The following is a 21,681-nucleotide window of genomic DNA, read 5'->3' on the forward strand; positions in this document are numbered from 1 at the left end:
CCTCATTAGAACTGATTCAAATGTATTCTTTTTAATGGCTGAGTAATACTCCATTGTGTATATGTACCACAGCTTTCTTATCCATTCATCTGCAGATGGACATCTAGGTTGCTTCCATGTCCCGGCTATTATAAACAGTGCTGCAATGAACATTGGAGTACATGTGTCTCTTTCAATTCCGGTTTCCTCGGTGTGTATGCCCAGGAGTGCGATTGCTGGATCATATGGCAGTTCTATTTCCAGTTTTAGGAGAAATCTCCACACTGTTCTCCATAGTGTCTGGACTAGTTTGCATTCCCACCAACAGTGTAAGAGAGTTCCCTTCTCTCCACACCCTCTCCAGTATTTATTGCATGTAGGCTTTTGGATAGCAGCCATTCTGACTGGTGTGAAATGGTATCTCATTGTGGTTTTGATTTGCATTTCTCTGATTATGAGGGATGTTGAGCATTTTTTCATGTGTTTGTTAGCTATCTGTATGTCTTTGGAGAAATGTCTGTTTAGTTCTTTGGACCATTGTTTGAATGGGTCATTTATTTTTCTGGAATTGAGCTGCAGGAGCTGCTTGTCTATTTTGGATATTAATCCTTTGTCAGTTGCTTCGTTTGCTACTATTTTCTCCCATTCTGAAGGCTATCTTTTCACCTTGCTTATAGTTTCCTTTGCAGTACAGAAGCTTTTGATTTTAATTAGGTCCCATTTGTTTATTTTTGCTTTTATTTCCAATATTCTAGGAGGTGGGTCTTGGAGGATCCTGCTGTGATTTATGTCGGAGAGTGTTTTGCCTACGTTCTCCTCTAGGAGTTCTATAGTTTCTGGTCTTACATTTAGCTCTCTAATCCATTTTGAGTTTATTTTGGTGTATGGTGTTAGGAAGTGTTCTAGTTTCATTCTTTTACAAGTGGCTGACCAGTTTTCCCAGCACCACTTGTTAAAGAGACTGTCTTTTCTCCATTTTATATTCTTGCCTCCTTTGTCAAAGATAAGGTGTCCATAGGTGCATGGATTTATCTCTGGGCTTTCTATTTTGTTCCATTGATCTATATTTCTGTCTTTATGCCAGTACCATACTGTCTTGATGACTGTGGCTTTGTAGTAGAGCCTGAAGTCTGGCAGGTTAATTCCCCCAGTTCCATTCTTCTTCCTCAAGATTGCTTTGGCTATTCGAGGTTTTTTGTATTTCCATACAAATTGTGAGATTATTTGTTTTAGTTCTGTGAAAAATATCGTTGGTAACTTGATAGGGATTGCATTGAATGTTTAAATTACTTTGGGTAGTATACTCATTTTCACAATATTTATTCTTCCAATCCACGAACATGGTATATTTCTCCATCTATTAGTGTCCTCTTTGATTACTTTCAGTAGTGTTTTAAAGTTTTCTATGTACAAGTCTTTTGTTTCCTTAGGTAGATATATTCCTAAGTATTTCATTCTTTTCGTTGCAACAGTGAATGGAATAGTTTCCTTAATTTCTCTTTCTATTTTCTCATTATTAGTGTATAGGAATGCAAGGGATTTCTGTGTGTTGATTTTATATCCTGCAACTTTACTGTATTCATTGATTAGCTCTAGTAGTTTTCTGGTAGAGTCTTTAGGGTTTTCTGTGTAGAGGATCATGTCATCAGCCAACAGTGAAAGTTTTACTGCTTCTTTTCCAATTTGTATTCCTTTTATGTCTTTTTCTGCTCTGATTGCTGTGGCCAAAACTTCCAGCAGAACTATGTTGAATAGTAGTGGTGAGAGTGGGCACCCTTGTCTTGTTCCTGACTTTAGGGGAAATGCTTTCAGTTTTTCACCATTGAGGATAATGTTTGCTGTGGGTTTGTCATATATAGCTTTTATTATGTTGAGATATGACCCTTCTATTCCCACTTTCTGGAGGGTTTTTACCATAAATGAATGTTGAATTTTGTCGAAGGCTTTCTCTGCATCTATTGAGATAATCATATGATTTTTATTTTTCAGTTTGTTAATGTGGTGTATTACGTTGATTGATTTGTGGATATTGAAGAATCCTGGGATAAAGCCCACTTGGTCATGATGTATGATCTTCTTAATGTGTTGTTGGATTCTGATTGCTAGAATTCTGTTAAGGATTTTTGAATCTATGTTAATCAGTGATATTGGCCTGTAGTTTTCTTTTTTTTGTGGGGTCTTTACCAGGTTTTGGGATTGGGGTGATGGTGGCCTCATAGAATGAGTTTAGAAGTTTCCCTTCCTCAGCAATTTTCTGGAAGAGTTTGAATAGAATAGGTGTTAGCTCTTCTCTAAATTTTTGGTAGAATTCAGCTGTGAAGCCGTCTGGACCTGGGCTTTTGTTTCCTGGAAGATTCCTGATTACAGCCTCTAGTTCCGTGCTTGTGATGGGTCTGTTCAGATTTTCTATATTTTCCTGGTTCAGTTTTGGAAAGGTGTAGTTTTCTAGGAATTTGTCCATTTCTTCCAGGTTATTCATTTTATTGCCATATAATTGCTGATAGTATTCTCTAATAATCCTTTGCATTTCTGTTGTCGGTTGTGATCTCTCCATTTTCATTTCTAATTTTATTGATTTGGTTCTTCTCCCTTTGTTTCTTGATGAGTCTGGCTAGTGGTTTGTCAATTTTATTAACCTTCTCAAAGAACCAGCTTTTGGCTTTGTTGATTTTTGCTATGGTCACTTTTGTTTCTTTTGCATTTATCTCTTCCCTAATTTTTATGAGTTCTTTCCTTCTACTGACCCTGGGGTTCTTCATTTCTTCCTTTTCTAGTTGCTTTAGATATAGAGTTAGGTTATTTAGTTGACTTTTTTCTTGTTTCTTGAGGTGTGTCTGTATTGCTATGAACTTCCCCCTTAGCACTGCTTTTACAGTGTCCCAGAGGTTTCGGGTTGTTGTGTTTTCATTTTCATTCATTTCTATGCATATTTTGATTTCTCTTTTGATTTCTTCTATGATTTGTTCATTATTCAGCAGCGTGTTGTTCAGCCTCCATATGTTGGCATTTTTAATAGTTTTTCTCCTGTAATTGAAATCTAATCTTACTGCATTGTGGGCAAAAAAGATGCTTGGAATGATTTCAATTTTTTTGAATTTACCAAGGCTAGATATATGGCCCAGGATGTGATCTATCCTGGAAAAGGTTCCATGTGCTCTTGAGAAAAAGGTGAAATTCATTGCTTTGGGGTGAAATGTCCTATAGAGATCTATTGGGTCTAACTGGTCTATTGTATCATTTAAAGTTTGTGTTTCCTTGTTAAATTTCTGTTTAGTTGATCTATCCATAGATGTAAGTGGGGTATTAAAATCTCCTACTATTATTGCATTGTTGTTAATTTCCCCTTTCATACTTGTTAGTAATTGTCTTACATATTGCAGTGCTCCTATGTTGGGTGCATAAATATTTATAATTTTTATATCTTCTTCTTGGATTGATCCTTTGATCATTATGTAGTTTCCTTCTTTGTCTCTTTTCACAGCCTTTGTTTTAAAGTCTATTTTATCTGATATGAGTATTGCTACTCCTGCTTTCTTTTGGTCTCTATTTGCATGGAATATCTTTTTCCAGCCCTTCACTTTCAGTCTGTATGTGTCCCTCGTTTTGAGGTGGGTCTCTTGCAGACAACATATATGGGGGTCTTGTTTTTGTACCCATTCAGCCAGCCTTTGTCTTTTGGTTGGGGCATTCAACCCATTTACGTTTAAGGTAATTATTGATAAGTACGATCCCATAGCCATTTTCTTTATTGCCTTGGGTTCGAGTTTATACACCCTTTCTGTTTCCTGTCTAGAGAAAATCCTTTAGCGTTTGTTGGAGAGCTGGTTTGGTGATGCTGAATTCTCTCAGCTTTTGCTTGTCTGTAAAGCTTTTGATTTCTCCTTCATATTTGAATGAGATCCTTGCTGGGTACAGTGATCTGGGCTGTAGGTTATTTTCTTTCATCACTTTAAGTATGTCTTGCCATTCCCTCCTGGCCTGAACAGTTTCTGCTGAAAGATCAGCTGCTATCCTTATGGGAATCCCCTTGTGTGTTATTTGCTGCTTTTCCCTTGCTGCTATTAATATTTGTTCTTTGTGTTTGATCTTTGTTAATTTGATTAATATGTGTCTTGGAGTATTTCGCCTTGGGTTTATCCTGTTGGGGACTCTCTGGATTTCTTGGACTTAGGTGATTATTTCTTTCCCCATTTTACGGAAGTTTTCAACTATTATCTCCTCAAGTATTCTCTCATGGTCTTTCTTTTTGTCTTCTTCTTCTGGGACTCCTATGATTCGAATGTTGGGGCGTTTAACATTGTCCCAGAGGTCTCTAATATTGTCCTCATTTCTTTTAATTCGTTTTTCCTCTCTGTTTCATTTATTTCTACAATTTTATCTTTTAGCTCACTTATCCTGTCTTCTGCCTCTGTTATTCTACTGTTTGTTCCCTCCAGAGTGTTTCTCATCTCATCTATTGCATTATTCATTGTATATTGAATCTGTTTTATTTCCTCTAAGTCGTTATTAAACTTTTCTTCCATCTTCTCAATCCTTTTCTCCAGGTTATTTATCTGTAACTCCATTTTACTTTCAAGATTTTGAATCATTTTCACCACCAAAATTTGAAATTCTTTATCAGGTAGATTCCCTATATCTTCCACTTTTGTTTGTGTTGGTGGGCATTTATCTTGTTCCTTTACTTGCTGGGTATTTCTCTGCCTCTTCATCTTGCTTATATTGCTTTGCTTGGGGTGGCCTTTCCCTCTTCTGGCAGTTTGTGGGGTTCTTTTTATTATGTAGTTTCCTCGCTGTGTGTGGGGTTGGACGGGTGACTTGTCAAGGTTCCCTGGTTAGGGAAGCTTGTGTCGGTATGCTGGTGGGTGGAGCTGGATTTCTTCTCTCTGAGTGCAATGAAGTGTCCAGTAATGAGTTATGAGATGTCAGTGGGTTTGGAGTGACTTTGGGCAGTCTGTATATTGAAGCTCAGGGCTATTTTCCTGTGTTGCTGGAGAATTTGCGTGGTATGTCTTGCTCTGGAACTTGTTGACCCTTGGGTGGTGCTTGGTTTCAGTGTAGGTATGGAGGCATTTGATGAGCTCCTATCGATTAATGTTCCCTGGAGTCAGGAGTTCTCTGGTGTTCTCAGGATTCGGGCTTAAGCCTCTTGCCTCTGGTTTTGGTCTTATTCTTGGAGTAGTCTCTAGACTTCTCTATCTGTCGTTTCCAAGGTGGTTCCCTCTGTTTTAGCTTCTGTTTGCTGGTCTCTTCAGTGTCTAATTTTCACCCTGACACTAGGGTGCGGGTGGACACTTTTTAAGGCTCAGTTGTTCAGTCCTGTTCTGGGAAGGGAGGAACGCTGCAGACAAATATCTCTGGCGTCTGTGGGGAGTGCTCGCAGCGTCTCGGTCACACTGAGTTTGCCCCCCCTCACAGCGCGTTTGCTGTCCCAGTCTACACTGCACAGGCTCTAGGTTACTCTGCTGATAACTGTCCGAGGCCGGCGCTGGGTTGTATGCACTTCCCAGGTCTGAGCGGCTCAAGTTCAGGTTCTCGGGTACTCCACAAAGGCGCAGACTTGGTTGGGCCTGCGTTTTGTGCCTTCCCCAGTCTGAGCAGCTCAGGTGACCAGGAGTTTGGTGAGCACTGTCGCTGCGACTTATCGCTTCCCCAGTCCCTGCCTCTCGGTTTTCTGGGTGTACAACTGGCGCACCTTCTCAGGCAGATATCAACAGGCCCGAGCCCAGGAAGTCTTGAATACCAACAAGCCTGCCTGCAGTTTGTATCAGATGCCTTTCTGGGGCCGTGGTTGCCCCCTCCGGCTCTGGCTGCCCTTCCTGCCTGTCTCGGCGGGGGATGGGGGATGGGCCCACCGCAGCCAGCTTGCTCTGCTCAGCCCTTTGTTCTGTGAGTGGGGCTGGCAGAATCTTAGGTTAGAGCTTTCCGCCTTTTCGTCGGGAAGCTATCCCAGTCTGCTTTGCTATCCCCAGTTCTCTTGGATTGTTCTCGCAGTATTCAAGCCCAGTCCTCTCTCTAAGCAGTTCAGCCGGCTCCTCCCTGCCCGCTTGCTAATGGCGTATGCAGGCGCCTGCGCTGCTTCTCCGCTGGGAGTTACCATTTGGCGGGTAATCTCCTTTTGAAGACAATGGGCTGCTTTTCTGGGTGCCTGATGTCCTCTGCCAGCATTCAGAAGTTGTTTTGTGGACTTTACTCCACGTTCAAATGTTCTTTTGATGAATTTGTGGGGGAGAGAGTGGTCTCGCCGTCCTATTCCTCCGCCATCTTGTTCCTTCTCTCAGCGTCTTTTAATTTCATAGAATTACATGCTATGTGTTCTTTGAGACTGCAAGTGGGGATGTGAAATGGTACAGCCATTCTGGAAAACAGGTTGGCAGTTTCATATAGGGTTAAATATTTATTTATCATATAATCCTGCAATCCCTCTCCTAGGTAGGATTTATCATAAGGAAATAAAATTTGCCATGTATTAATAGAGTTAACTCTATTCCTAATTACCAAACTGTAAACAACATAAATGTCCTTGGATAGGTAAGTAAATAAACATATCTTTGTCATACAAGAAAGTTCTATTCATCAGTATCAAGAAACAAACTACAAACTCCACATGACTTTGGAATTGTAGGATGCTGTGCTGAGTGAAAATTGTCAGTTTGAGTTTATACTGCTTTTCCAGAAAACATATTTCATGTATTAATATATGAGGGTAGAAATGTTGACTCTTTCAACTTGGGCCAAAAGACCTGTTCAGAAATGAGACGACTTTTATATACACTGTAATATTAGCAGCAAACAAAGCATTATGAAATTATTGCCACATGTGTTAGCTGACTCTTCGTGGCTCCATGGACTATAGGCTATCAGACTCCTCTGTCTGTGGAATTGTCCAGGCAAGAATACTGGAATGGGCAGCTATTCCCTTCTCCAAGGGATCTTTCTGACTCAGGGATTGAACCTGGGTCTCCTGCCTTGCAAGCAGATTCTTTACCATCTGAGCCACCAGAGAACTCCTTTATTGCTTCATGAGAATGTTACTCACTCAGCTGTGTCCAATTCTTTGCAACTTATGGATTGTAGCCTGCCAGGGCCCAGGTTTCTCTGTCCATGGAATTCTCCAGGCAAGAATACTGCAGTGGGTTGTCATTCCCTGTTCCAGGGGATCTTCCCAACCCAGGGATCGAACCCAGGTCTCCCACATTGCAGACATATTGTTTACCATCTGAGCCACCCGTGAAGTTTAAAGAACAATAACTCCTTTTCCTGTGAAAGAATTTAGCTGTTCTCTTGTTAGCAGTGCATCCTGGTTGTAGGAAAGGAACAAACACACAATCAAAAGTCATTTTCTTCCTTTTGGGTTAATGATTCAATATGCTGGGACTTATATTCAAAGGAACTGCTGATTTCTCTGACTATAAGTCTTTCAGGTCAGCACTGATCCTATTTCAAGGAGGCATGTCAAACCACTGAGGTTACCATGGCTCCACTAGGGCTGAACTCTATCAAGGAGGTAAGAAAAGTTTAGGTCTAAAAGACTCCTCTAAGGTAATTTCATGCAATCATTTCCCAGATGAAGAAACTGACATAGATGTAAGAAAATGTAGCTAAAATCACAGGGTAACTTAAAGGCACAGCTTCAACAGAACCTCAGATACCAAGTCCTTGGTATGCTAAGATCAGATGAAGATTTAAATCATTAGTGGGAGATATTCCATTTAATGAATTTTAATAGGGATTGATTTATGGTTTTTTTCATGTATGAAGTTATTTAAAGCAATGGTGCATTTTATATGCAAGAGTCTGGGGATTAAAAGGTCAGGTGACATATACTTGCACTCAAGGAGGTTTAGAATTTGGAAGGAGAAGGAGGAAGTATTAATAGATTTCTGTGATACATTTGTGAGGTGTCTGCAGGGTACTATTCTACAATGACCTGGAGAAGAAAAAATAAATAAAAAATTACCTGCCTAACCTAAGGGAGTTAAGAAATGTGAAGTGAGAATCTTCAAAGTCTATAAGAACTCCTGGTTCCTATCCAGGGAGCATAGGCACTCCGGGCAGTGATTTCAGTATTTACCAAAATCCTGGAGGCCTAGAAGTGCTGATATTTTTAGAGAATTGTTAAAAATACCAGTATGACTGGAGCAACAGGTTAAGAATTCCGAGATGGAAGAAGAGGGTGGTCGGCAGCCAGATGCTTCCAATATGATGGCTTGTTTCCCAAAAGACTATTTTAATATAGTTCCTAATAAATAAGTTGAATATATTAGTGGTTAGTTAGAATAATCTTATTTTTAAGTTTAATTTAAAACATTAAATATACTAGAAGGTCAATTTTGGATAAAATAAAGCTGTTTTAAAGAAAACACATAGCTTATGTGTTGTGATAGCTGTTAAAGTATTTTACCAAAACTAGCATTTATTTACTTTTCAACTATAAATTGCTGAAAGAAAAAAAAATCCTGTTTTCAACAAATAGTTGCAGAGGGTAATAATATTTGCTTCTTTACTTTAAACATATATTTCTGTTGGTACTAGCAAACTGAAATACTTCTGGGAGACAAAAAGAGGAACAAAAAGGGAAGTATTTTGTTTTAAATAATTATAAAATAATTTTGTAAAATTAAAAAAGAACATAAAATACTTTCTGAATGGTTAATTGGTAAATGTGCTAAATAATTAATTTAAAAGGAAATGATTGTACCAAGCCATGTACAATAATTTTCATAAACACAGCAATCACTTAAGTATCAGGATTAAATTCTAAAACTAAAGTAATTCACATTATCTTAATTTAATTTTGATTGAAGGTACTCTGTAGTATAGCAGTGTGCATGCTTATTTAGTTTTATATGCACCTGCAGACCAACATAAAACTGCATTAAAATGAAGTCCAGTATAGAAATACAATAAATTCAAAGTATTTACACTCAGATATTTCTAAAGTAATTAATTTGGCATTATACATCTTTTCAGTGTGTGAAAATTTTATACAAGATAATTGCATTTTAAGAAACTTAAAATTAAGGCAAGTGTCGGGGCTGGTGGGTGGAAGTGGTGCCAGAACCAGGAGAATAAGTTAGGAGGCTGCTTCAGTGATGTTCACAGGAGACACTCAGACTGAGAAGGTAGAGACAGAAAGCCGGAAACGGTGAAAGGAACGTGGAAGATGTGAAATTAACGTGACTCGCTGAAGGCGTGTGTAAATATATAAACCTGTAGTTTCCGAATTGTGGCAGAAGAGGGCGTAAGCAGTGAGAAATCAACAACCTTGAAAAGAAGCCTGAAGTCCTTCCAAAGACTGAATCAAGGTGGTTACTCTCACTGCCAGAAGAAGACTAAATTTCCCAAGGAAGAAGATGAAAGCACAGCTTCTACAGTGGCTTGTTACCAAGTCTAGCACTCAACCAAAGTGTCTGGAAATAACCCCCAATGACCCAAAACCAAGAGACAGACAATAGAAAAAGAAAAGGACATCTAAACAGTATAGTTGTCACTAAGGGACTTTGATAATTATATATATATATAATTATGTATTTCAGAATATAAATAAAATGATCAAGAATTTTTCCAGAAAGCTGGAATTCATAACAACAAATCAAATGGAAGTTTTAAGAATTTTAAAATACAACATCTGAAATAAAGAACTCAATAGATATGGCCTGAACTGGAAGATTGAATAGTAGAACATATTCAACCTGAAGCAGAAGAAAATGTAGAGAATATACATGTGTAATTGGAATTAAAGCAGAGAAAGAGAAAATGGGACATAATTAATATTTGAAGACAGTATCACGAAGAATTTTCCAGTGATAACAACAGGCATCAGGATAAAGCCTCAAGAAATTCTAGAAGACATTTGGCATAATACAAGAGAAACCTCAGCCTGGCACATTGTAATAAATTTGCTTAAAAACGGAAACATCTTACAGGTAGCATACGCAATGAAGTTTGATTTTCAAAGGTGCAAATATAAGATTGATAGAAGTATCCTCAATATAAATAAAAGAAGTAAAAAGATAACAGAATGGTATCTTTGTAGTTTTTGGGAAAAGAAATACGCTGTTAAAGAGACAGTAAAAACATTGGCTTAATCAAAAAAGCAAGAACACCAGAAATATGAGCTTTCATTTACTAGTAATTATATTCTAAATAAAAGTCTAAAATCTCTGGATTAAAATAAAAATTGAGAAAATATAAAACAAATATTTGACGCTTGTAAGAGACAAATGTAAAATGTTCATATACCTAGAATAGTTGAAAGCAGAAGGTTAGGAAAGGATACTTTCTGGAAGGACTGAGCAACAGAAGAAAGAGTAGTATATTTTATAAGTCAGAGCAGACATTAATGCCAGACATCCATGCTCGGTGCCGTTTTTGATATGTTACACGTGAGTAAAATCTATGCAAAGGGAAGGAAAAAAGTCTGTCTTCAAGCAAGCACACAGGGCCGCACGTGCGGTGAATCTCCAGAGGGAAGCCCCTGTTCCGCGCCTGCGCGTCTCCCGCTGAAACCCTGCTCTCATCTGTGGGACCCCGGGGACCTGCGCGTGTGGCCACCTTGCTCATCTCCCTCTGCGGAGCGAGCCCTGTGGCGGCTCGGGTGCGAAGGCCGCGCTGCCCCCCGCGCTGCGATCCACGGCGCGGACCCTGTGCTCCTACCCTGAAACAACTTTGCTCACAGCGGAGCTTCCTCTCTGATCGCAGGCATTGGTTTTGGCTGAACTGACTTTTTCTTTCTTACACTTTGTCCCTTTCCGCGTGCTTTTCCGTCCGCATGTTGACTTCAGTCAATGAATCTAGTGTTTGCTCTCACTGGCTGATGGAGCCGCTGTGGGACTGTTTTGTTAACACACGATGAATGCTTCACTGAAACTTCTGTTCGCTGTGACCTGGGCGTTAATATGCAGGAGGGACCTTCAGTGCATTTGCCAAATCTGTCAGCTGTGTGTGCTGTTCTCCTGGTCAGCATTCTTCTAACGTGTGGTGACCTGTGTGTGTGTGTCTCCCCTAGCTTTGTTTAGAGCAGGTTTATTTTCAGAGCAAAACTAAGAGGGAGGTACAGAGCTTTCCACACCACCACTGTCTGTGGACATGCACAGCCCCCTGCCCCCACCGTGATTAAGATCCCACACGAAGTGCTGCATTTTTTTTTTTTAACAAAGATGAATCTCTGTGGACACATCAGCATCACCCAACTTCATGGTTTACATGAGGATTCACTCTCGATGCTGAAGTCTGTGGGTTTGGACAAACGTACAGTGATGCGCAGCCATCATTACAGTGTCCATCATGTATCTGTAATATATCCATTATTACCGTACCATGAAGAGTAGCTTTACTACCCTAAAAATTCCGCATGCTCCACCTGTTCATCCCTCCCACTTCCCAAGCCCTGGCACGACTGATTTTCTTTTTTTAACTGCCTCCATAGTTTTGCCTTTTCTAGAAAGTCCTAGAGTAGGACTCATACTGTATGCAGCCAAACAGATTGGTTTCTGTCACTTAGCCAATGTGTTCATGTTTCCTCCCTGTCATTCCATGGCTTGGTATTTATCTGTAGTGCTCAAGAAGAGTCCATCCTAAGATATAATTTTTAAAGGCATTTTGTGGGAAAGGTACATAAAAATTCCAGACTGCGCAAGCCACGCATTATGTGAATGAACCAGAATTTTCTTGGCTTAGACAAGCTTCCTTGTTCATGGCGTGATGTTGTCCCTCACCCAGCAAGAAGGGACACCTGTCCACCACAGAGGGTGACCAAACCTCCCAGTTTGTCCTGTGCTGCCCCCATTTGAGCATGGAAAATTCTGCACCCAGAGACCTTGTACAGGAAACAGTGATCAAAACCATCCCCAAGAAAAAGAAATGCAAAAGGCAAAGTGGCTGTCTGAGGAGGGCTTACTAATAGCTGAGAAAAGAAGAGAAGCGAAAGGCAAAGGAGAAAAGGAAACATATACCCATCTGAATGCAGAGTTCCAGAGAATAGCAAGGAGAGATAAGAAAGCTTTCCTAAGGGAACAATGCACAGAAATAGAGGAAAACAATAAAATGGGAAAGACTAGAGATCTCTTCAAGAAAATTAGACATACCAAGGGAACATTTCATACAAAGATGGGTACAATAAAGAACAGAAATGGTATGGAACTAACAGAAGCAGACAATATTAAGAAGAGGTGGTAAGAGCACACAGAAGGGCATACAAAAGAGATCGTAATGAGCCACATAACCACGATGGTATGATCACAAACCTAGAGCCAGAAATCCTGGAGAGTAAAATCAAGTGGGCCTTAGGAAGTATTAGTGTGAACAAAGCTAATGGAGATGAGGAATTTCAGCTGAGCTATTTCAAATAGAAGGAAATGGCAACCCACTCCAGTGTTCTTGCCTGGAGAATCCCAGGGACAGTGGGGCCTTGTGGGCTGCTGTCTATGGGGTCGCACAGGGTCGGACACGACTGAAGTGACTTAGGAGTAGCATTTCAAATCCTAAAAGATGATGCTGTGAAAGTGCTGCACCCAATATGCCAGCAAACTTGGAAAACTCTGCAGTGGCCACAGGACTGGAAAAGGTCAGTTTTCATTGCAATCCCAAAGAAAGACAATGGCAAAGAATGTTCAAACTACTGCACAATCGCACTCATCTCCCACACTTGTAAAGTCATGCTCAAAATTCTCTAAGTCAGGCTTCAACGGTACATGAACTGAGAACTTCCAGATATTCAAGCTGGATTTAGAAAAGGCAGGGGAACCAGAGATCAAATTGCCAACATTCCCTGGATCATAGAAAAGCAAAAGAATTTCAGGAAAACATCTACTTCTGATTCCTTGACTATGCTAAAGCCTTTGACAGTGTGGATCACAACAAACTGTGGAAAATTCTTCAAGAGATGGGAACACCAGACCACCTGATCTGCCTCCTGAGAAACCTGTGTGCAGGTCAAGAAGGAACAGTTAGACAGGACATGTGGCAACGGACTGGTTCTAAGTTGGGAAAGGAGTACATCAAGGCTGTATATTGTCACCCTGCTTATTTAACTTATATGTAGATTATGTGTGTATATGTGTCATTCAGTCACTCAGTCACATCTGACTCTTTGCAGAGTACATCACACGGAACACCGGGCTGGATGAAGCACAAGCTGGAATCAAGATTGCTAGGAGAAATAATAATAACCTCACATATGCAGAATGACACCTGCCAGGTGGCAGAAAGTGAAGAGGAACCTCTTGATAAAAGTGAAAGAGGAGAGTGAAAAAACTGGCTTAAAACGCAACATTTAAAAAATTAAGATCATGGCATCTGGGCCCATCTCTTCAAGGCAAATAGATGGGAAACAATGAAAACAGTGACAGACTTTATTTTGGGGGGCTCCAAAATCACTGCAGATGGTAACTGCAGCCATGAAATTAAAAGACACTTGCTTCTTGGAAGAAAAGCTATGACTAACCTAGACAGTTCAGTTCAGTTCAGTTCAGTCGCTCAGTCGTGTCCAACTCTCCACGACCGCATGAATCACAGCACGCCAGGCCTCCCTGTCCATCACCAACTCCAGGAGTACACCTAGACAGCGTGTTAAAAATCAGACATTACTTTGCCAACAAAGGTCCATATAGTCAAAGTTATGGTTTTTACAGTAGTCATGTACAGATGTGAGAGTTGGATCACAAAGAAGGCTGAGCATTGAAGAGCTGATGCTCTCAAACTGTGGTGTTGAAGAAGACTCTTAAGAGTCCCTTGGACTGCAAGGAGATCAGACCAGTCAATCTTAAAGGAAATCAATCCTGAATATTCATTAGAAGGACTGATGCTGGAGCTGAAACTCCAATACTTTGACCATTTGATGTGAATTACTGACTCACTGGAAAAGACCCTGATGCTGGGACAGATTGAAGGCAGGAGGAGAAGGGGATGACAGAGGATCAGATGGTTAGATGGCATCATCGACTCAATGGACATGAGTTAGAGTCAACTCTGGAAGATGTTAGACAGGGAGGCCTGGCATGCTGCAATCCATGGGGTCGCAAAGAGTCGGACACAACTGAGCAGCTAAACAACATTAAAAGAAACTTTCAGTGCCAGACACACAAAAGTGTCAGTCACCATATGTCAACTTTTAAAGTCAAAGATACAAGTTTGCAGTTATAGAATCATTACTGTGAAAGGTCAGTGATATTGTGATTATGAATATAAATTACAAATGACTATAGATTCTTTGAAGGAAGGTCTTATATGTATATGGGTTGCCTGTTTAAGCAAAAGGACACCCCACCCAGCCCCATCAAGGAAAAGTGGAGCTATTTGGTGTATTAACCCATGGTTTTGGCGTTTCTTATCTCTGCAGACTCACTGGATCCAGCGTTCCTGACCTCATCGTGAGTATGAGCAACCAGATGTGGCTGCACCTACAGTCTGATGACAGCATAGCCTCGCCTGGATTCAAAGCCGTTTACCAAGGTAAGACCTGAACACACTAAACCCCCTTTCTCGCAGAGGGCCAGGGTCATTCTCTACGTTTCAGATACAAAAGAAACTGATAAGTGAGAACAATGTTTAAAAATAGAGACTTATTTGCAACTTCATTAATTATAGTTGTATTTAGAGATGTTTGTTGCAAGCGGGATATATTGACTTCTTAGGCTGGCCGTTATGGTGGCAAAATGGAGAGTGACATTAAGAATCACGGGCAAGTGATGGAATTGTCCATACCTGTAGATCTTGGCATTTTCTCTCTTCCTGGGAGGAAGCTGTCATGATTATAACTAAGGGGAACATTTAGAACAGAGTATGGATTTCAACGGCATCAAATCGATGAAGCTTATTATATGCGTCCTCATGTACAAATGTGTGGGTTTTTTAACGGAACACAGGGAAATCTCGACAGAGTTGGGGAGAATCGACTAACAACCTTGCTTTGAGAGTTATGGTTGTGCTTTCTCTGAAGAAGAGAAGGTTCCTTTGGGGAAGTCGGCTTCATCCCTGAGTGGTGGGATGCTGAGAGTTGCTGCAGTGAAGGTGACCCAGTGCCCTGCGCTCTGCATGCTGCCTGTGTAAACTACCCCACTGTTCCACCTACATTCTTGCATCTGGGTGTCCTAGGGAGCACACCTGTGTTTCTGTGCTGGCGTCAGATCCTAGCTGGGGAGCGTGGACTCTCCCTCTGTGGTGCTCCAGCTGCAGTGGTGGTGTCACACGGGTCCCAGGGCACGTGGGCTGTAGCAGTTTGCAGCTTGAGGCTTAGGTACTCCACACCTTGTGGGATCCACACCTGTTCTCCGAGCAGACCCCTGCATTGCAAAGTGGATTCTTACCCCTGGGCCACCAGGGAAATCCCAGAAACACAACTTTTGTCTGGGGCATATTGATAGCTCTCTTTCAAAACTTTTTTTTAATTTTGAAAAATTTCAAAATGTAAACAGAAGTAGAAAGAATAATATAATGCACCCGAGGTGACCTATATTGTCATGCTTTTGCAAGACCCTCAGATATTCAGCTATTGACTCAAGTATTGGCTGGAGGTGCGGGAAACAGCTACCAAACTCAAGTGCCCATCTATATTGTCAGCCTCGGCTCAACCCTGATTTTTCTGAAGGGTCCTACAACATCTTCTGGGAAATCAGTGATATTTCCTTCTGTTAGATACTCCCAAACAGTTCTAGACTCACAGGAAAATCTTTATCCAATGACAATATCTTTAAAAACCAAATTATCTCTTCCTTATTCCCACCAAAAACAGAAGAAAGAAAACGAAAACCCTTTCTCACTGCCACACCTCAAAAAACAACAAAATCAGCAAGCTGCCTTCCGATTTCAGGTTCTCAGAGGTTTAGTCCACGTAACTCCCTTCTTGTACACTTTGGTTCTAAAGGTGATGACGCAGCAGCCAGTCAGCCCTCAGCATGTCTCTCGGGGCATCCCAGGATCCATGGGTTGGCATATCTTGATCGCTAGAAATGGTAAAGAACTGAGAGTGAGACAAATTAGAAGGGGATCTGAGACCAGAAGAGGAAGAGCGGAAATGATCTTCATGATATTCCAACCTCAACGCAGAGCTGTCGGGAAGCACATCTGTTTTAACAGGCAGAAAGATACACACAGGAACACACGGACCATTCAGCTGTAGAGCCTTCCTTTCTCGTTCTCTGTATCAGTAATTACATTGTTTTAACTCAAGAAATAAACATTTAAAAAGGCTCATGGGCATATTAAATTCTTCCTTTGCATTTATGCAAAACCAAAGCAGTGATGGATGTACTGCTTGTATCTTCAGCTTAGATCCTTTATGTACTTGACTAAAAGAAATAATGAATTGTGTCCCCAGAAATGATGCGGTGACCTTACTAATATTAATAATGTTTTATAAATTATTATATAAAATAACTTATTTATAAAACTTAAAATATATATCTAAGCTGCTATTTACATATACTGTGAGTGAGTGAGTGAAAGTCACTCAGTCGTGTCCAACTCTATGCAACCCCATGGGACTGTAGCCCACCAAGCTTCTCTGTCAATGGGATTTTCCAGGCAAGATTACTCGAGTGGGTTCCATTCCTTTCTCCAGGGGATTTTTAAGACCCAGAGATCAAACCTGGATCTCCTGCATTGCAGGCAGATTCTTTACTGTCTAACTACCAGGGAAGCCCTTGCATATACTGACATACTTTAAAAAGCCATGACTGATTTGCAGTCGTTTTTCAATAAGTTTGAAAAGAGCCTGTTCTCATCTTGAATTCAAGTTATAGCCATGAGAAGCCTTTTCAGGATCATTTTATATTCTCTTATAAATACCTTGGCACTGATAGTTGATCAAAATTACCAGGAAATTGCATCTTAAACATACAATTTTTACTGACACAGAAAAGATCTACTATTTGAAGGAAACTGCTCATTGTAAACCATAATCTAAGAAAATGTAAGTATTCAGAATAAAACATTGTCCCACATAACTATTTAAATTTTCAAAAGTTTAGATATTTTCCATAAGTTTCAAAATTCTAAGGAAGTAACAAATTTTAAAGAACTATAATAAAGTAGAAATAGTGATTATTTTATTTGGATTATTTTACTGATAAGGGGACCCATATAAAGAAAGAATTTGTAAGTTACTTTCAGAAAAAATTAGAAAATTGGCATGGGGGAGTTTCGATTGTGGATATTGAAGACTTTTGCATCTATTAGCAGTTTTATTTCAGTATTGCTAATTATCTATATGTACATTTTCTTTGAATTCTTCTTTGATACCATTTTTTAAACATCTTACTGGCTCCACTGATTACAGAGTTCATTGAAATCTTTGACATGACAAATATGTGTGGACATATGTGAAAATGAGAAATACCAATCTGGAGAGCTGGGAGTTTGCTTTATTGCATTTTATTTTGTGAATTTGAGCAAAGAAGCAGTGTGCTGTTGTCTTCCAAGTGCTGACTGTTGGGTATTCAGCAACTGAAAAAAAGCAGCTAGTACTTATTGCTCACAAAGCCAAAGGGGCAGGTAATTGAAAGCATTTCCCAATGTCAAAACCATAAAGCCAGTGGGCAAGGGTGTCTTGGGCCCAACGGTGAAGGCAGCATAGCAGGGCTACACCCTTGCCACATGAGATGAAGGAGAGTGACCACACTGAAAAGTCCTGTGGTGACTAGAGGCCCCTACAGGAGTGTCCTCACCCACACCGAGTGAAGATTCCTCCTTGCTGGAGGTTGGCTGTGAGGGGGATGTCCTGACTCTTTTTAATGAGAAATGCTCCCGAAAGGTATTTGAGCCTGTGTGAAGGTGGCGGCCAGAATGAACAGATGATTGCTGAAGACGTCCTGACATCTGGGGTCTTAGAGGTGGCCTTTAACCGACCTTCTACGTGATTGCGTCATTTAAGAAAGTGTGCAGAGGTAGAGTCCTTTCCACCTGACCTGTGCTTGCTCCTACCTCTGGTAGAATCTAAACACCTTTGTCAAATACCAGACACTCCCCAACAGCAAGTGACTGTGAATTACACCCAGCAGTTCTAAGACACGTGCCATAAAGACTAGGGTAAAGACTTGAGAGAGGAGCATCATTCCCAAATTGAGGATCCTTGAACATTAACGAATGTAAGTGTTCTCAGTTATAACTGAATATTCCTCCAGGCATCATGATTCAGTTTGATGACCATACAGCGTAAGTTAGAATCACATTCACTCCTAATCAGTACTCTGCTAACAGCCTCGATAGCCGGTTAATAGCTACAGCCTCAGATGTAGTGAAAAAGTGGGTGGCTATCAGTCCTCGTGAGAGAGCCAGTCCAAGGCCACTTATTATTTTTTGACAGAGCAATATTCCATAGTTTATAAAATAATTAAAACAGAGAGATAAGGTAAGATTTGAGGATTTTAAAACTTGAGAGAATATCATATATCAAAAGAAAGACATCATACAGACTTAGAGAAGATCATACTAAGTGAAGTAAGCCAGATAGAGAAAGATAAATATCACCTATACATGGAATCTAAAAACAAATGAAAGATACAAATGAATTTATTTACAAAAAAGAAATAGATTCATAGAGAAAACACTTGTGGTTACCAAAGGGGGAAGGGGGTAGAACAGATGCATTAGGAGTTTGGGATTAACATATATATATACTAGTATATATTGACATGAAATATATAACCAGCAAGCATCTGCCTATGTATATATTTACATATATGCACATATATAAAAACTACATATATATGTATAGTCAGTTTGTGCTCACTGTGCTGTACACCTAAAGTAACATGACATTATGTCAACTATGCTTCAATTAAAAATAAGGTAGAATCAACAACTTAATTAATTTAAAGAAAAAAAGATATCCTTGAAACTATTATTTTCAGAGTGCTATATTAAGCTAGAGATTGGCAATAAAATAAAAGCATTTTGTACAGTTGATCATCAAATATATGGTGGTGATTTATTCACTAAGTTGTGTCTGACTCTTGTGACCCCATGGACTGTAGCCTGCCAGACTCCTCTGTCCATGGGATTTCCCAGGCAAGAATATTGGAGTGGGTTGCCATTTCCTTGTCCAATCAAATATGTAAATAATCACATTATTTGACTGAAAATGTAGTTGTCTCTTATATGATCAGAAAATATATACCACTAATCCTTACATGTGTTTCACTTTCTAAGTTTTAACAGTATGTGTAAGTAACATTTGTTGTCATAGTTCAAGATATAGGCTCTGAAGCCAGGCTACCCAGGGCCCTTACTCTGTCAGTCAGCTGTGTGACTTAGGGTGAGCTATCTAGCCTCCTGTATGTCAGATTTCTCTTTAAAAATATAAGGGAGAAAATAATAATGATACTAGTTTCCCTGGTCTTCCCAGGTGGCTCAGTGGTAAAGAGTACGCCCGCCAAGCAGGAGACTAGTTCTGGATCCCTGGTTCAGAAAGATCCCCTGGAGAAGGAAATGGCAACCCACTCCAGGGTTCTTGCCTGGAGAATCCCATGGACAGAGCTGCTTGATGGTCTACAATCCATGGAGTTGATGTTGGACAAGACTGAGTGACTGAACACACATGTACACACACACACACACACACACACACATACATATATCTGTGTATATATGGAGAGAGAGAATATGCTGATAAGAAAAGTATTGGCAAAATATTATGCAAAGTTTGAAAAGCAATAACTCTTCAGGGAGGTATTTCAGGTGTCTGAGAAGGCAATCTAAGAGAGGTGAGATTTGTTGTTAAAAACCTTTTTGCATATAAATATATTTAATTCAAAGTAATCAATTAAAAAACCAAAAAGGAAAAAGTATTGTATAAATAATTATAATACAGCTGTGCAAGCAATATTACACATCCATTATACTATAAAACTTATTATGTGTATATATGACTAATTTTCAAGAAAATTAGAGATACCAAAAGAACATTTCATGCAAAGTTGGGCGCAATTACAGACAGAAATGGAATAGACCTAACAGAAGCAGAAGATATTAAGAAGAGGTGGCAAGAATACACAGAAGAACGATACAGAAAAGATCTTCATGACCCAGATAACTACGACAGTGTGATCACTCACCAAGAGCCAGACATCCTGGAATGTGAAGTCAACTGGGCATAGGAAAGCATCACTATGTACAAAGCTAGTGGAGGTGATGGAATTCTAGTTGAGCTATTTCAAATCCTAAAAGATGATGCTGTGAAAGTGCTACAGTCAGTATGGAGCAAATTTGGAAAACTCAGCAGTGGCCACAGGACTGGAAAAGGTCAGTTTTTATTCCAATTCCAAGGAAAGACAATGCCAAAGAATGCTCAAATTACCGCACAATTGAACTCATCTCACACGCTAGTAAGTCATGCTCAAAATTCTCCAAGCCAAATTTCAATAGTACATGAACCATGAACTTCCAGATGTTCAAGCTGGATTTAGAAAAGGCAGAGGAACCAAAGATCAAATTGCCAACATCCATTGGATCATCAAAAAACCATAAGAGTTCCAGAAAAACATCTACTTCTGCATTATTGGCTATGCCAAAGCCTTTGGCTGGATCACAACAAACTGTGGAAAATTCTTCAAGAGATGGAAATACCAGACCACCTGACCTGCCTCCTGAGAAATATTATGCAGATCAAAAAGCAACAGTTAGAACTGGACATGGAAACAGACTGGTTCCAAATAGGGAAAGGAGTACATCAAGGCTGTATATTGTCACCCTGGTTATTTAACTTATATGCAGAGTACATCATGTGAAATGCCAGGCTGGATGAAGCACAAGCTGGAATCAAGATTGCTGGGAGATATCAAAAACCTCAGATATGGAGATAACACCACCCTTACGGAAGAAAGTGAAGAAGAACTAAAGAGCCTTTTGATGAAAGTGAGAGAGGAGAGTGAAAAAGTTGGCTTAAAACTCAACCTTCAGAAAACAAAGATCATGGCATCTGGTCCCATCACTTCATGGCAAATACATGGGGAAATAATGGAAATAGTGAGAGACTTTATTTTGGGGGGCTCCAAAATCACTGCTGATGGTGACTGCAGCCATGAAATTAAAAGACGCTTGCTCCTTGGAAGAAAAGCTATGAGAAACCTAGACAGCATATTAAAAATCAGACTTTTCTTTGCCAACGAAAGTCCATCTAGTCAAAGTTATGGTTTTTCAAGTAGTCATGTATGGATTTGAGAGCTGGACTATAAAGAAAGCTGAGCACCAAAGAATAGATGCTTTCAAACTGTGGTATTGGAGAAGAATCTTGAGAGTCCCTTGGACTTCAAGGAGATCCTACCAGTCTATCCTAAAGGAAATCAGTCCTGATTCATTGGAAGGACTGATGTTGAAGCTGGAACTCCAACACTTTCGCCACCTGGTGCGAAGAACTGACTCATTGGAAAAGACCCTGATGCTGGGGAAGATTGAAGGCAGGAGGAGAAGGGGCCAACAGAGGATGAGATGGCTGGATGGCATCACCGACTCAATGTACATGAGTTTGAGCAAGCTTCGGGAGTTGATGTTGGACTGGGAAGACAGGCGTGCTACAGTCCATGGGGTCACAAAGTGTCGTACTTGACTGAGCGGCTGAACTGAATTGAATATATAATGATTATATATTATACAATTTTGTATAATGTATACAAATATAATTCATAAATATATAAATCACACATAATTCATATATGTATACATCATATATGTAATTCACAGTGAAAGTTACTCATTGGTGTCCAACTC

At 40.0% G+C, this 21,681-nt stretch overlaps 1 protein-coding gene across 1 annotated transcript in view; it reads left to right on the plus strand.

Moving 5' to 3' along the window:
• Positions 1-21,681, plus strand: part of CSMD1 (CUB and Sushi multiple domains 1) — a 1,848,896-nt gene that overhangs the window by 1,351,750 nt on the left and 475,465 nt on the right. The window contains exon 13 of the mRNA XM_088832674.1: positions 14,318-14,430. Within this exon, the coding sequence (XP_088688800.1) occupies positions 14,318-14,430 (113 nt within the window). The remainder of the gene's footprint in view (positions 1-14,317; positions 14,431-21,681) is intronic.

This window comes from Moschus berezovskii, chromosome 26 (genome assembly GCF_049115385.1).
Source record: "Moschus berezovskii isolate FMDL1 chromosome 26, NW_MosBer_1.0, whole genome shotgun sequence".
Classification (NCBI taxonomy): Eukaryota; Metazoa; Chordata; class Mammalia; order Artiodactyla; family Moschidae; genus Moschus; species Moschus berezovskii.